Consider the following 18,111-nt stretch of genomic DNA (forward strand, 5'->3'; position numbering starts at 1 on the left):
GGTTGTTACTGTTTCTTAGAATCTTTTATATGCTACCTAGATTATAATATCTACAATTTACGAAACGAGCTTGCATGTATCTTTAATTTGGGCGACTTTTACACGCTATTTTCGAGATTTTTTTCATTTGCCGCATCTTTGTTTCGCTTTTTAGTATAAAAATGAAACTGTGAAGCAAAATCAAGTTCTCGGCATGAAAGGCTGAGACGTCCAGAAAGCAATCAGTTTTGATCAATGTGGGGGGAAAAACCCATCATATCAGACAATTGCTATTCATTGGGACACTTCTCCAACAAACAAATACGCTGAAACTCGTCTGCAGCGCCAAAGTTAAGTTGTGTGATCTTTGACCTCATTAAATTACTGCACCTGTCATTTAACTTTATAATCATTAAATTAAAACGGTTTTCACTTCTTCTCCCGCCATGGCCGAGCAGTTAAGATGTTAGGGTTTTTTTCCCTTTCTTTTTCATCTTTGCGTCGAGGCTTCGGATTCAAGCCTACATTCCTATCAAAACTTTTTTTATTCTTTTACACCTCCAAAACATCCGGACAATGCCGGGCACCCACACTAGGATATATATATATATATATAATATATATATATATATATATATATATATATATATATATATATATATATATATATATATATAAAAATAAAATAATCTGAAAGTAAAGAAAGTAGACCCAAAGCTTTAAATAATTTCAGGTGATATCTTTAGAGTGGTATTTCGGAAAGCGAAGAATATGACAACTGTTTAGGAGCCCAACAAAATAAAGATGTGTGGAGGATTAAGTTTTGGTAAAATTCTTGTAGATCTTTATAAATCCTGAAAATAGTTGTTAATCCTATCAGAATTGTTAAAAATGCTGGTAAAATTCCTGTTAATTGATGTGAAATTAGAACAAGATCCAGGCAGGAATTCTCAAACAGGAAGGTTGACAGTAGAATTCCAAGAATTGGTAGATTTCATTATCCTCAAGGACATTTATATAATGTAAATTTAGAATATCAGAGAATAGGTATATCTCAAATCAATTCCAAAATATGTAGGTCATTAGAATAGTTCCAAAAACCAGTATATATATATATATATATATATATATATATATATATATATATATAAAACTCAGGACACAAGGAAAAGATTAAATACAACCATTATGCTCCTCCTGCAGGCCACCTTAAATCTGTAATCACACAGAATATGACTCGTAAGAAACGAGTTCAAATAACAAGATCTGCTGCTATCAATAACAATGAACCAGTCTATATATATAATCCAAACCAAAACACTAATCACAATGCATCTAACCCACCCAGTCGCATTAGGAGAAAGAAAAATATTTGGTTTAATTCTCCATTTAGCATAAATGTCAAAACTAATATACCTAAGGAATTCTTACACATTGTACAAAACTCTTTTAAATACCCACACAGATATAGTTCTATTTTCAATAAAAACTCAATCAGGATTTCTTATTCAACAATGCCTAATTTAGCACAAAGAATCTTAACATCTAATAACAAAAAAATTAAATCAGCTCAAAAAATCCCTTTCCCAATTAAACCCAAAACTAACTGTAATTGCAATAACAAAGATCTTTGCCCACTTAATAATGATTGTATCCATAAAGATGTTATATATTCTTGCACAATTACTGAGCTCCCATGTAATCCTCCCATAACAGACACTAATATTTCGTCTTCAAGTTATCCTTCTTCCCATCCCTCATCTGATATAGTTACTAATCCAATATACCACTCAAGCAGCCCCTCCATTTGCAATCATACAACTAGTAATAATAATAATAATAATGATAATAATAATAATAATAATAATAATAATAATAATATTAATGAGAATAATAATATTTCTCTTAACAGCCATCCTGACACTAACAACACTCATTATCCCCTCCAAAATAGTTCTCATACAATCATTGTCCCACAATTTGTTGAACACTATGAACAAAATTCAAACTATTTAACTCATACAAATCAACAAATCAATATTAATATCAGATCTCGAGCTTTTAATAAAGTGCATACATATATCGGCGCTACTTTAACATTAATTAAGAAAAGAATATCAAACCACATTTCTTCTTTTAACAACCATAATTCTAATAATAACCAAGGAACTTCTCTAACCACTAAGGAACTTCTCTAACCACTTTAATTAAAAAACTTAACTTTAACAATACCTCCTTCTCAATCAAATGGACTATCAAAGAAAAGTTAAGTCTTATACTCCAGGCTCTAAGTCATGTCGCCTCTGCACAACCAAAGCTATACCTATAATTACTTCCCCTCAAAGTAACAATATAATAAATTCTTAAAACGAACTGATCTCTTTCTGTAAACACAAGTCCAAATTTAATTATGGTAATTTTGAAATTAGATAGTTATTACTTTAACTTTTCATATAGATATATAATTCTTCTTTAACTTTATCGTTTTTTCTACATACTTTCTTAATACTTTATAACTTAATAATCCTTTATTTTACTTCTTTATTTCTTCTTTGTTTGGCCGGTTTTTTATCTGCAATTTCCTTTTTAGTCTTTAAATATTCCTATCTACCCACACATTTATATACTGCATTTATATTTACTTATATTTTACTATATGCATTTACTTACATACTTACTTGCTTCATCCTGAATTTGCAGATACCGGCCATCCTCTCCCCTTAAAATTTTTTATTTTTATATTTTATCATTTATTTATTATTTATTTTTTATTTTTTATTAATTAATTAATTAATTTATTTTTTCCATTTAGTGTCTTTTAACAACTCTTGCTGACATTTTCTTAAGTAATAACCTGTACATTTCAGTTTACCTATTTTTTGCCCTATATTTTTTTCACGCCTTTTAACATCCTTTTGGTCTGGGTCATTTTGACATTTGCTTTTCTATCTTATATTTAATACTATCACCATTTAATTTTTTTTCCTCTTCTTCTTCCCTAATCTTTCTTATGTCTTGGCAGTCGTGTGAAAAGCATATCGTATTTTTCTTTTATTAATATTATTGGAATTTTCCCCTTTTCTTTTCTTTGTACATATTTGTGAATTATTCCATGGATTTCGGCATTTTGGATTATTTTGGACCATCTTCCAATTACGTGATTTCCTTGGATTTTACTTGTGCAAATGAAAACTCAATTAACTTTCTTGGAGTTATATTTTTAGATTTTACCGTCATTGGATTATTTACCTTTTACCAGACTATCCATTCACGTGTAATCACCTTTTTCTTCACCATATTCCCTCTTTTTCACTTTTTGTTATCAAGTAAGATCTTTGACTTACTTGTAGTTTCATCAAATACTTTTGTATGCAAAATCCGATCCTGCATTTCGCTAATTCCTACCCTCTGATGAGAAGGACAGTATTTCTTCGAAACTCCGCGGATTAAGGACTATGCACTTATCAAGTGTTTTCTTTTCAGATTAAATATGTTTTAAACTCTTTTTCAACGTGTTTTTTACCATGTTTTATTAACTGTTTGCTCGTATATATATATATATATATATATATATATATATATATATATTCTTGTAATATATATCAGTCCTTATGTAAGAAGCTCAGTGTAATTACAGAGCAATATAGAGAATAAAAATTTAAATATTAAAATTTTGCTTTAAAAATACTAAGATATATATATATATATATATATATATATATATATATATATATATATTCTTGTAATATATATCAGTCCTTATGTAAGAAGCTCAGTGTAATTACAGAGCAATATAGAGAATAAAAATTTAAATATTAAAATTTTGCTTTAAAAATACTAAGATATATATATATATATATATATATATATATATATATATATATATATATATATAAGTGAACGTGTCTGTGTGTCTGTGTACATTTCCCTATGCAATAACTCTGTCTACAGACTCGAAATTTGATATACAGGGTATTGAGATTTGGGGAAAATCGATGCGATTGGTTTTCGGCCAGAAATTTGGCTGTTAAGGGGTCAAAGTTCAACGATTTGACCTTTGAAAACTCTACAAAACTCCTCCGACAATTTTGGGTCTAAACACTTGAAATTTTAGATATAGATTCCTTGAACATGGATCTAACTTAATAATTTGATTTGAGCCCTAAACAATAAATATTAAGGGGGCATAATAGAGGTTAAAGTTAAACAAATTGACCGTTTTTTTTATTTCTGTTTTTTTTTTTTTTTGTTCAGCATACACCTCCAAATACCCGGGCAACGCCGGGCACCCATGCTAGTATATATATAAAAGTAAACGTGTCTGTGTGTCTGTGTGTACAGTTCCCTACATAATAACTTTGTCAATTTTAAGTCTACAGACTCGAAATTTGATGTACAGAGTACTGAGATTTGGGAAAATATTTTTGATCCGTTTTCGGCCAGAAATATTGCTGTTAAGGGGTCAAAGTTCAACGATTTATCTTTTGAGAACTCTACCAAACTCCTCCAACAATTTTGGGTCTAAACACTTCACATTTCAGATATAGGTTCCTTGGACATGGATTTAACTTAACTTGATTTGAGCCCGAAACAATAAATTTTAAGGGGTCATAATAGGGGTCAAAATTAAAAAAAATTTGACCTCTGCAGTCTCTACCAAATTACTCAGACAATTTCTGATGTAAACATTTTGTGGTTAAAAGTAAAGAACCTTACCTCATGCATCGTGCGGCTCGTGTTAGGAAAGAAAAAAAAAAGAGAAAATAGAAATGGCCGCCCCCTGGTATTTATGGACTGAAAATCACATGATGTGACGAGAGGGAGAGGAGGTATGCAAATGAGATGTGGTTGGGTCTCTTTATAAAAGAGCTGTCTTCTTTATTTTGGGCGTCAGTGTGGAAAGTGCAGAGAGAAGAGAACAGTTGGATTTGAGTTTGAGACTTTTGATCTGAGGTTGAGTTCAAATTTAACGTCACATTTGAAATTTTACATAAAAGGTATTCAGAGATAGGGCAAGCTTTTTCATCGGTTTTGGTCGAAAATTTTTAGTTACCAATATATAAATGCATGTATGTATGTATGTATGTATGTATGTTTGCATGTCTGCCTTAAACTTTCGATAGAGGCGACGGATTTTACCAAGATCAGTATCGTTTTAAAGTTCGACCTTTCATATGACAAATATCACACGATTGGCTACAAACATTAATTTCTTCACCGTCAACTAGGCACTTTTCTACGGGGGGAGGGTCGCTTTTTTCGTCGATATTTTTGAAAGATATCCTCTTCTTTCGATTGTCTAGCCTTAATTTAAACATAAGTCACTTTAGGTTTGGCGGTGGTCGTAACCACAAAAACGTCAGGTTTCCCCCCCCCCGTTCTTTTCCTCCTTACTACTTCCTACTACCACTTTTTTTTTTTGCTCAACATACACATCCAAACACCCGGGCAACGCCGGGCTGAAATGCTAGTATATATATATACATATATATATATATATACCTTAGTATTTTTAAAGCAAAATTTTAATATTAAAATTTTTCGGTAATGTCCATATACCAATAAAATCAAAGTCAAAATTAAAATTATTGAAGCTTCATGATTATCAGTTTTTATAATAAAAAATATAAAATGAAATGTTATCATTTTATATTTTGTTGTCTTGATTTTTGTAAATATATATATATATATATATATATATAACTACTTAATTTACTCACATAAAATTAATATACGAAAGTACAAATTTATGCATAAACATTAAGTATTTACTTCAAAAGTGCTCAATACGTAGGTAGAGCTAGTTAGTAAGTTATAAAATCTATATGCCGATTAAGCTACACTGTATATAATGTATATATGTATATATTTTTTCTTATTTAAATGGAAATAAATATACTGATCTCCACCTGGTAATATATATATATATATATGATTTTCAGAATGTGAGAGATTGTATATAATAAATTCCACAGCCAAACAATGTCGCAGCTCACAAGAGCTCTTGTGAGCTGCGACGTTGTTTGGCTGTGGAATTTTTTATATATATATATATATATATATATATATATATATATATATATAGTAAGTTATAAAATATATATGGCGATTAAGCTACACTGAATATTCCGCATTTCATCCACTCTAGGATTTTTCAGACTTATGCGGATTTTTCAGACTTATGCGGATAAGAATCCTAGAGTGGATGAAACGCGGAATATTCAGTGTAGCTTAATCGACATATATATTTTATAACTTACTATATATATGTGTGTGTGTGTGGTAGATGTTATTTTGGGCCATTTTGTAAGTTACACTGAATACTAATATGTGTAGATATTGTATGACAATTGAATTGAATATTTTTAGGAAAAATTTATATATATTTTTTTCTTTTTCATTTAAAAACTACCATATTCTTTATTCTTTCAAAAAATCGAATCTCGGTGCTTCAACATTTGTCATAGATCAATTCATTTCTTTAGTAAATCAAAAATTGAAAATAGAAACAACTTTTTTTAAAGAACATATGAATATGACAAAATATTATATTATGATCTTTATATTCTTATTAGGCAATTTGCATATTGTTTAACATCTCGGTAATTATATAACCAACTTTAGGATGATTTTAAATATGAGAAACTGTGTATTTATGCAGCATTTTTGCATTTAATCAAATATTGTTAAAATTACAGAAATTTTCCACTTGATTATTTAAGTACAGACCCGTGATGTTTGGAAAATCTACAACAGTGTAGTAAATAATGGGCAATCAACAATTCCCCCACTCCCCACTATTAAACAATCAAGAGGTTGTTTGCACGGCAACCAAGAAGGTTAACATGTTTACCAGTCGGTTTGCCTCAAACTCCACATTGGCCCCAGCAAACCACTCCCTCCCTGACTTTCCTTTTCGGACAGACGTCACACTAGATTATCTGAAAATCACTCCTCCTCAGGTGCATGTTATCATAAAAAATCTTGACACCTTGAGAGCATGTGGATCTGATCTCATCCCAGCTGTGCTATTAAAAAAATGCTCCGCTGAGGTTGCTCCAGTTCTCTCCAAACTTTACAACAAATGCCTTAATGAATCTTGCTTTCCTGACTGCTGGAAAACTGCTTCTGTGGTACCAGTTTTCAAGAATTCTGTCCCATTAAATTTTTGCTCCATTAACCTCCTTCCACTTTTCGCCCAAATATTTGAATCCATAATTAATCAAGCTCTAGTGCATCACCTTACAGCTGCTAAACTTTTGACTGACCAACAACATGCATTTAAACAAGTCCGTTTCATAGCAGACATCCTAACTGTAATCTCTGAACATATATCTATTCACCGGACAAAGCAGGGGAGGGTTGAACAGTATCCCTAGATATATCTAAGGCTTTTGAAGTATGGCACAATGATCTTCTCACGAAAATCAGATCATATGGTATCACTGGAAGAATTATGTAATTAAATTCTTCTTAAGTAAGAGAAGAATTCAGGTTGTCGTCGATAGTCGTACATCTAAACAATATGATATACCTCAGGGATCTATTTATTATTCCTAATATTCATAAATGACCTCCCTGATAAAATTGTCTCTGATATGGGTATATTTGCTGATGACACGACGCTCTATAACAGGCATGAGGGGAAAACAAATGAACACATATCAAAAGAAATGGCAGAAACACTAGAGGATGACCTCCAATCTGTAGTGGAGTAGGGACGAAAATGGATGGTCACATTCAATGCTGTCAAAACTAAACTTGTTTCCTTCAATAATTACAAGACACCTTCTCTACCACCAATAGCAATAGCCAAAAACACATTACTTGAAAGTACTTCTTTTAAACTCCTTGGCTAAACGTTCACAGGGAACACGAGTTGGAACATATACATCAAGAGCATTGTCAAGGCTACTGCAAAGAAGGTGGGCTCTCTCTACATGCTCAAAAGCTACTTACACCTGAAAGTATCCTGTACCTCTGTAAGGCCACTATTCGCCCATGTATGGAGTATTGTTGTCACATTTGGGCTGGTGCATGTGCCATTAGTTTCTCACTCCTGGACAAGGTTCGAAAAAGAGTCGCCAACTCGATAGGTCCTGAACTGTCATCTAAGCTGCAGCCTCTGTCCCATCGATAAAATATTCCTCTGCCTGTTCTACAAGTATTTTAATGGTGAATGCTCTGATGAACTACAAGCACTTGTACCCTCCTTGACGTAAGCCCCCCCCCCCGACAAACCCTACAAGCAGCAAAATCCCGCCCCTACACAGTAGATATCCCTAGATGTAAGAAATCCTTCTACTGCTTTCTCAATTGTACTGATATGCAGAAGTTCAAGTGTAATGTGAACAGACATCTTGCTGCTAAACTCCTTACATAGTACCCCTGCAACTTATGTCCCTGATAGTAGCCCCTACATCAAAGTGGCACTGTGTCGTTTGGGGTGAAAATTGAATAAAAAAATTTATTTTTAAATCTCAGTTAATAACATGAAAAATAAATACATGCTAAAACCAATCTTAAAAGTACAAAATTACTCAAAGCTGCTTTCATTAACAAACTACAATGAATAATATTATCAATGAAGTTAGTAATAATATTTTAAAATGCTTAATGCAATACAATTTGGAATCATGAAATTTATATTTTTAACATATTTTGGGGAATAATATGAAATCCGGCTTTTAACTGACTTTCACAGCTACCTTTTGAAATTCTCTTTTTTTTTCAGTTTTTTTTTTGTTCATTTGTTTTTTCACCTGATGATGTCTCCTCAAAGAATTGAGAACGTTTTAGAATATGCATTAATTTTTTTTTAACATAAACATATCATTAATTTTTTTAAATTTTTAACATAAAAATATCATTAATTTTTTTTGATTTTTAACATGAAAATATCATTAATTTTTTTTGATTTTTAACATTTTTTTTTTTTTTTTTTACACAGTGATCACCACTTATCAAGGCCCGGAAGCCACTCAGGGATAAGGGTTATTGCAAGTACATTAAGTTAGTGAGGAGATTTGCTGAAGTGTTTACTTAAGGGGGCGGTTCATTAGGAATTTGTTAACATTGGACTTGAAGACATCCAAGTTGTAGTCCGGAGGGAAGCAGGCAGACGGAACCGAGTTGGAATCCGCGTTTTGATTTAGGCACAGATATAGAGTGGGGGAAATTTTTCACAGTGGATTCAAAAATATCAATTTTTTTTTTTAACATAAAAATATCATTAGAAAAATCGGTACTTATGCACTACTGCAAAAGAACCACATTTTGGTTTTAGTGTGGAGATTCGGAGAGTGCACATCAGGGCAAACAAATGTAATTTCTGGACCAAATCGAAAATCTCAAAAAAATTTCAATTTTCATAACAAAGTCAAAATAAATGAATGAAAGTTGTCTCTCCCTGTTGCATACTCTCCAAACAAAAAACCAAAAAAGTGGTTCCTTCATAGGTGTGCATAACTGCCGAAAAATCAAACAAATATAAAAGACATGGAATTAATGTATGAGCAGTACACTTGTGACGTAAAGAAAATAGTTTTTTGTGACATAACAGAAACATTTCTATGAAAGTATATTAAAATGAAAAAAGAATAGAGATAGATTTCTATGAGTCATTCTGTTTACAATTGTTTATTTAAAAAAAAAAAAAAAAACTTGCAGCTACTGAAATTATAAGTGGTTTGCCATACTAATAGGTAAATGCGCACTGAACAGATACCATAATACTTAAAGTTAAATTCAAATTTTGATATAACTTTTAATTAAAACGCAAAAAAAAAACAAAAAAAACAATTGAGATGCTGAAAACGTACACAGTAAAACAATACGTTTTATTGTTGCGTTGATTATTTATTTGTAAATATAATTTTGTTAATTTGCGTTACAAATGAATAATCAACGCGACAATAAAACGTATTGTTTTACTGTGTACGTTTTCAGTGTCTCAATTGTTTTTTTTTGCGTTTAAATTATCCAAATAAACAATTGTTAATACTCTCTGCTTTTTTTATTTTACATCGTTCATTTCCGTATTACGTTATGGGTTTATGTTTATGTACGCATGCGCAGCCAGTAGTCATACACTGGATATTGGGTTACAATACCCATTACAAGGTCATTTGAGTTTTATGATTTTATATATATATATATATATATATATATATATATATATATATATATAAAAGGAACATTTCCATCATTTACACTGAGGAAGACCGAAGGATCAGTCCAAAATTATGTGCTTTTGAAAGAAACATTCTTGTTGTTTATTTTCAAAAAACTTTTTGTATTCCTACACGTCAATACATAGAAAATAAATACAGAAAAGATATAAACATTTATATTTATATATTTCATATTGATTTTTTATTCATATATATATATATATATATATATATATATATATATATATATATATATATATATATATATTTGAGACGTCTGGGAAATTTATAAGTGAAATGCCGGCTGTCTTTAGTGACCAATTGACATATTCTAGGAAGATTCTCTCAACTGAAATACTTTAAAAATTTTAATATTTTTTCTCCTTTTTAATGTTAAAGTTATGCATGTATATGCAATCTATAAATTAAGTTTTGTTTGTACTCACCAGTTGACGTACCTTAATGACCCTATGATGTCCACTTCTCTGAGAGCTGTATCCAACAAAGGCACTGTTACATCATCTGGTTGCAATCCAACCATCACAACGCACCCACCATTTCCAGTCGCCTTTAAAACCAATAGCAATCAATCAATAATCAATATCTGTGTATTAATAAAGGTGTGTATTAAAAGCATCCGTTTGTATGTGCATCTGAACAAAATCTCAAAACTTGGATTCTTAGACCAGAAAATCACATATACTGTGTAGAAACATGCACTGGATCAGTTCGTTTGTAGGTGATTCTGCCACAACAATTATGAGTGTTATTTTTGCTTAAGCTCAGAAAGTTTTGTTCTAATTTTCATTTATTAATTTATTTATTAAATTGTCAGGTGAAAGTTCAGAATATTAAACAAAATCCCTCCCCAGATTAAGAATGGCTTTCTATATAAAGGAAACTATAATAAAAACGTCTTTTAAAAAAAAATATTTTTACAAAAATAATTAGAAACCTATTCTTACTATGAGGAGGGGGGCGTTTTGTTAACTATTCTGTACTTTCACCTTTAACTCTTTATGACCTAATTCGTTCAGTCATAAGATTTAAAGTATATTGAAAATATTTAAGTGTGTTTAGCTGTTATGCTTTTGTATGCATGATAAAAACAAGTAAATTGCAAAGAATTTATCTCTGATAAGCTCATCACATCTGGAATCATCCATCAATTGATGCAACATTCACAAAGTTCGTATAACATGATGCTCACTCACTCATTCTGACTAGAAGCTCTAATGCTAAAAGGCCAGTGTTCTTTTCTGGAAGAGTTTTGATTGTAATATGAGCACTGCCAGCCAGTCACTTGACCTCTTGGGACTATAGAAGCACTTTTTCCAATCGGATCATCGTGTCCAAATACATATGAAGCCAGCACTGAAAGTCAGCATCAACAAAGTACAGATATGCACAGAAAGCAACCGTACAGCCTTTTCTTTGTTACATGGTTATCTCAAGATATGTTGTCGATGACACATAACATTTTTGCATACGGTCCATCAAGTTTTATAGATTGAGAAACGTGTAGTGTCTACGAGTTTAATCTAAAGTGTAGTTTGGATTTGACCAATGCCTTGAAAACTGAGTTTTATCTCATTCTTTCCAGATTTTGTTGAAAGATTAGATTGCAATAAGTATATTCATGCCATAATCAGAGTTTGTGAATCCTCATAAATCCTTCTAGATGTATGAAATTCTGAACAAGTTCGATTGGTGCACGATTTGAGGAGACCAAAGTGTTGTTCGAAGAGGGTTCAAATGCATATTTTTAATTTTGAGAGCAGGAACAATGCTGCATCTGCTGCTTGTCACTCACTCCTAGACAAGGTTCAAAAGAGAGTCGCCAATCTGATAGGTCCTGAACTGTCATCTAAGCTTCAACTTCTGTCCTATCAATGAAATGTCGCACCCCTCTGCCTGTTCTACAAGTATTTTAATGGTGAATGCTCCTACGAAATACAAACACTTGTACCCTCTCGATGTAAATACACCCCAAAACAGCCAATGAGCAACAAGATCTGACCCCGTCACAGTAGAGATCCCTAGGTGTAAGAAAGCCTTCTACTCCAATAGTTTCTTTCCCAGAACTGCTAGACTTTGGAACTTCCTTCTGGGATTCTGCTTTTCTAACTGTACTGACATGCAGAAGTTCAAGAGTAATGTGAACAGACATCTTGCTGCTCATCTCCCTACATAATATCCTTGCAACATACATATCAAGCCAGCACCTCGATAGTAGCCCCCTACATCAAAGTGGCACTATGCTTTGTTTGGGGTGAAAATGGAATTAAAAAAAAAAAGAAATTTTAATATTCTTTTTCTACATAAAATTCTGAACAAATTTAATGTTGTTTTTAAGAAGAACAATATCATCAAGATATTCACTTAAAATTAATTAGTTTACAAGTGATTTGAAGAAAGAGGAGACCGTAAATCAGCCACCAAGAAACTTATTTGTACGATTTTGCTTATTTGTGCAAATGTTCAGCAAAGGTACAACCATTTTCAAAATTGGCTGACAAAGCACAAAAGATTAATAAAGCATCGTCTTTGAATGACCACTACATGGACTCTTCCAAACAATGAATACAAGGTCATTATAACCAATCCGAAAACAGTCTGGCAATCCATTGTTTCTGTACTTTCTGTAAATACATACTTTTGTTGCTCTACCTCCTTATGGTCTTATTTCTTTCTGTCATTTAGGGTCATAACACTAAGCATGATCTTTGTATAACTACAGGGCTTTATGTTGTGAATCAAACAATCACAATTTGCGAGTGATTTTTCCAAGTGGTGATCAGAAATAATAATTTTCACAGACAATATTCCAAAGCTTATTACTGAGCGAAAAAATGTCTTTTCAATCATTATTTTTTTTGATAAAACGATGGAAAGTCAAACAATATGCTCTTTTTTTATGAAGCCTATTTAAAAAACTTTCAAATTTCAACATAAAATTTAGTGCATATTTAAAATTACACTTGTTAAAAAGAAATACAGAAACATCTTTATGATGTATGTACTTTTCATGGAATGAAGGCGTCATATTCCAAAAATCACATAGATTTGGCGAGTAACTTTTCTATTTGGCTAGTAAACGAAAATATTTAGTTGTCAAACGTCAACTAAAGATAACTTTGTCTGTAGAGCCCTGGATCATCACAGAAAAACTATGACTTCAATTATTGAAATGTTGGATTGGTCAAAAAGTTTGTTCGTTTCTTGTCAGACAAGGAATCCAAACATTAAGTTTAGAAACATAAGTGTTTTTGCAATTAATTTTCCATGCTCGATTTGGAAATTTTGAGAATATCTGCAATTTGTGAAATTGTCAAATGGCAAATTTGTTCAGCTCTGGCTTTCATTTTATCATTGTCAATCATTTTTATTCGTCCAGAACAAGGAACAAATTTCCTTTTTTGAATCAGAGAAATTATTTCTGGCACATACAGGGTGACCCCCGCCCCCCAAAAAACGGGCCCCAACTCTAATTAGGCCTCATTTCTTAGTGTTTTGTCCGAATGAAATGAAACTTTGGTCATAACTAGTTTATTATATTCAAAACATCACATCAAAACACTAGGGTCTTTGGTCTTTTTTTCTCTGTTCTACAGCATATGTTCTAGATGGCCTCCATTTAGCTTTTGTTTTTTTTTGGGTCCCCCTGTATTAAATATCGATAGTGCTGTTTAATCTTCAATCTCAAGACATGAAATACAAGCTATAATGTAAAAACTACTTGAAAGCTGACATTAACTTTACTTCGCCAAATAGAGGATTTGAAGAATAGGAATATAAAACTATTTAAAAAATGAGCAAACTTTTATGTCAACCCAATAGATTGAGTGTCTTGATTCTATAATCAATACGTTAGAAATACTAATTATTCTAAAAAAGCAATTGAACCGACGTTGTTATCTAGATCCATTTTAATAAATGACATCTTTCTATCACAAAGAAATGACAAGAAATAAAATGCAAAAATGATAACTGAGTATTATCTGGTGCCACTGACTGCCAGGAATTTAGATTTTAACCATTTCAAAATGAATTATTTTAAAACTAAAGACGCCACAAATAGAATTGTCAATGGTGAGATCCTTCTATCGATTCAGTAGATATCTCGCTGCTAATGCAATCCTCTACCTGTATAAGAGCCAGGTACGTCCAAGGATGGAGTATTGTTGCCACATCTGGGCAGGAGCTGCTAGAAAGATCTTATCCTGCCTTGACAGAGTTCAAAATAGACTCCGTAGTCTAGTGGGGGATGCCCTTTTCTTTTCCCTGCAACCTCTTTCCCACAGAAGAGGCGTTGCAAGCCTATCCCTGCTTTATCGTTATTTTCATGACAAGTGCTCGTCTGAGCTCCAATCTATGCCCCCCCCCTTGCCAAGCATTCATGAGAAACACCCGTCTAGCTGAAAACACTATCAATAGTTTCCCTCACTCTTTATCTGTGCCTAGACTTAAACGTGAATTCCATGAACAAAGCTTATATCTTGGAGCTGTACACCTGTCGAACTCTTTTCCATTTGCCTGTTTTCCAGCTGACTACAATATGGTCGTCTTCAAGTCAAATGTAAACAAGTTCTTGATGAGCCGTTCCCCTTAAGTAATCTAATTTACCAAATTTACACTTCTAACGACTACTATGATATTGTCCTTTTGACTACTGTACACTCTTTAACCCTGATCCTCAAGTGGTTTCTGGACCTTGATAAATGATGATTTCTTTTGCAAGAAAAAAAAATTAAAAAGTGACATTTTTAAAAAACATAGGTTTTCTTAATTATATAGATGATTTTTAAAAACTTATTTATTAGCTATATAGGTGATAATTTTTTAAAAACTTATTCATAGGTTATATAGATAACAATTTTTAAAAACTTATAGGCTATATAGATGACAATTATTTTTACATTAAAATACATTTTTAATTATTTAATTTTTTGTAATAAATAAATTAAAAAAAACTTTCATTTTATTTATTTAAAAATATTCATCTGAGAATTATTTTCATAATAAAAAGAAAAAGTAGAGTTGGAAACAAGCAGTATCGGTTCAGGAGAGGCAACACTTGCTTCACAACAAGTACACACTAGTTACTCTTAAAGGACGTATCGATTGCCGGGGATTGAATGATGATCAAATCTTTCACAATCGTATATTTTTATTGTCATCAAAATCAGTAAAATCAACCATTTCTCAATCAAATCGATTAATTGCCTGCTCTGATTAGGGACCCATTGTGGTGCACCAGGAGGAAGCTTCACATACTTCGCCGCAGTGACTTAGTTCACAATATATTGTAGTCTACATTGCACTGTAGAGAACCTACTGTTAATTTTATAAAATTATTTTTATATATAAAGGCTTGCATTAAAGTTTGAAATGAAAAAGTCAAGTCTCATGCTTCAATTGGGCTATAAGCAGAAACATTCATTTCGAACATGCCCCTGTCATATCAAAGAACCTACTGTTGATTTTATATGCCTGGCTTTACTGCTTGTGTGGTGATAATGGCTTGAATTTAAGTTTAAAATGAAAAAGCTAAATATTATGGTGCAATTGTGCTTCAAACAGAAACATCCATTTCAAATGCATCCCTGTCATATCAAAGAACCTACTGTTGATTTTATATGTCGAGCCTTTTGGTTTGTGTGGTTATAAAACTTCTCAAATGCACTTGTGATGTTAGGCTGTGTAAGGTTGGTCAAAATCACAGGTCATTCTTTCACCAGATTATGTCGATTATTGATACTTATCGAAAACATTTCGACACAAAACCTATCTATGAGCACTACCAAGCACATAAAGTACCTACATGTGAAATTTCATAAAAATCGGCCCAACCATTTTCGAATCCGTAAGGAACGAACTCATACACACAGACACAGAGATAAAGTTCCTTTTATATACTACTCCTTCCCTTCATCACACCTCCCTCCAAAAGCCTTACCACTTACATTCCCAAAGTATACACCCCACTGTCTTTCAGAGTATAAACCACACCCAAATATCTTATAAAAATAAATGTAATCTTGACTCAGCTCAATATCGTTCCTTTTTTGGTCTGATGAAGTGGTCTCTTGAATTAGGATTCAACTGAAACATGTATGCACATATGTAATCAATAATGTTTGTATAATAAACAAACTATATATATATATATATATATATATATATATATATATATATATATATATATATATATATATATATATATATATATATATTAGCTATTTGCATCAGGTGTTTTCATACCTTGTTAGTCTTATAATATATGAAATGTCCAGATAAGGCATCACCTTATGAGAAGTTGCAACTTAACTTTCAACAATTATTAGGATTAGCAGAGAATAAATGACTTCTAAATCCAACTTTTAACAAAACTAAATGAACTGAAGGTAGAAAGAAACTTTTCTTATAATAAAAAAAAAGAAAAAAGAAAAAAAAATAAATAAAAAAAGCGATGAAAAAATAATTCTTACCAACATACAGTTCCTTAGACCAGTTGGATTTCCACTGCATTCAATAGAGATTTCGGGACGTTGACCCAAGGTTGTTTCGATTTGGGAAGCCAACTCTTCTGAGGTTCCTGACTTCACAGACAAGGTATGATGTACCCCTATCTTCTTGGCAAATTTCAGGCGATTGTCATCAACCTCTTAAAAAGTGTTAAAAGACTTATTTTTTAATTATAACAAAATCGACAAATCGTCTAAACTATTTTACTAATAATGTGTGCATATTTTAATAAATTCATCAGAAATATATTTGAAGCACAAGTGGTCAGTCTTTTTTGATGAATCATTATTCCGTATACAAATTGGAAGAGTATCAACTCAGAAGAAAAAAAGACGCATTTATTAAAACATTTTGTAACAGATGCAAATATCGAGCCGTGTGCAAAGAAACAAAACGATAAAAAGCATGTTTGAGAGCACGTTTGAAACAACGTTCAAGAGGACAGAAGTCAAAGAGAAAAAGCACAATCAGTTTATTTGTGAAAGTACTCAGAAATAAATATCATTGTTACAAAAAAAAGGAGTCGAGTTATTACTTGTCCTATGTTCCATGTGACACACTCTGCTACAACGTGTTGCGTCTACATGAGTAAACATGTGTACTACGTTACAATTGCACCTTAAAAAATTATTACCTCGAAGATCAAGAATAAACTGAAAAGTTTGAAAAGTAGCACCAAATCAAAACAATGTAAACATAGTGTTGTATAATAGAACTATATGTTAGCAGACTATCACGTTTAATACATAGATAAAACCAGAAGCTTCTACAAAATGACTTAGAGAAATAAATAATATATTAAAAAATCGTAATTATATATAAGTTATCTGAATTGATTTTTTCAATAAAAGTTTTAAAATAAAGCTGTAGTGTTTTTTTCGTTTGGGCGACAATTTTATCATTCCAGCCTGTGTTAGTTTTTGATGGAACCACTGCCAGCTAAAATGACAATCTCATGGTGGGTGTGAAAGGAATCACACACCTTAGCAACCATGTCTTTGTTTATAACAGTGAACTTCTCCATGACGGCAGCCTTCAGAGAATCAATCATGTTATGAGCCTTTGCCTGGATCACGCTGCTGAACAAAGAGCGGGGGCGGATTGCAGTCGGTGAGGAGGACATCCATATGTGCAGCAGTCAGAGATGAGAAATATCGTTTAGCGGTTATGTAATAAAGTAGTAAAGTCCTGTTAGAAAATGTACAGGCATTCAATAATGATCAATCCAGGGCTTCACAATACACCTCCTTGTATTTTGTTTGCTTTTATCAAGTGTCACCCTTTATATAGTGTATCATGTATATTCCATCATAAAAAATTGAAACTATTTATAGGATTTACATGTTGACATTTTGTACAAACATCCTATAGATTTTATTGTAATCAGATTCATTATAACATTTTTTTTTACATAGGAGTCACCACTTATCAA

General features: G+C 31.9%; 1 protein-coding gene across 8 annotated transcripts in view; it reads right to left on the reverse strand.

Annotated features, from left to right (window-relative positions):
• The window catches only part of LOC145303592 (sorbitol dehydrogenase-like), an 81,542-nt gene that overhangs the window by 5,908 nt on the left and 57,523 nt on the right, over positions 1-18,111 (reverse strand). For 6 of the 8 annotated variants that reach the window (XM_080145145.1, XM_080145141.1, XM_080145146.1 and 3 more), the window contains 2 exons: positions 16,643-16,818; positions 10,598-10,719 (listed from right to left, as the gene is read on the reverse strand). In XM_080145145.1, coding sequence (XP_080001271.1) covers positions 10,598-10,719; positions 16,643-16,818 — 298 coding nt within the window. The remainder of the gene's footprint in view (positions 1-10,597; positions 10,720-16,642; positions 16,819-18,111) is intronic. The other 2 variants (XM_080145147.1, XM_080145140.1) reach the window with 1 other exon arrangement.

This window comes from Euprymna scolopes, chromosome 19 (genome assembly GCF_053919585.1).
Source record: "Euprymna scolopes isolate OS-2025 chromosome 19, ASM5391958v1, whole genome shotgun sequence".
Taxonomy (NCBI): domain Eukaryota; kingdom Metazoa; phylum Mollusca; class Cephalopoda; order Sepiida; family Sepiolidae; genus Euprymna; species Euprymna scolopes.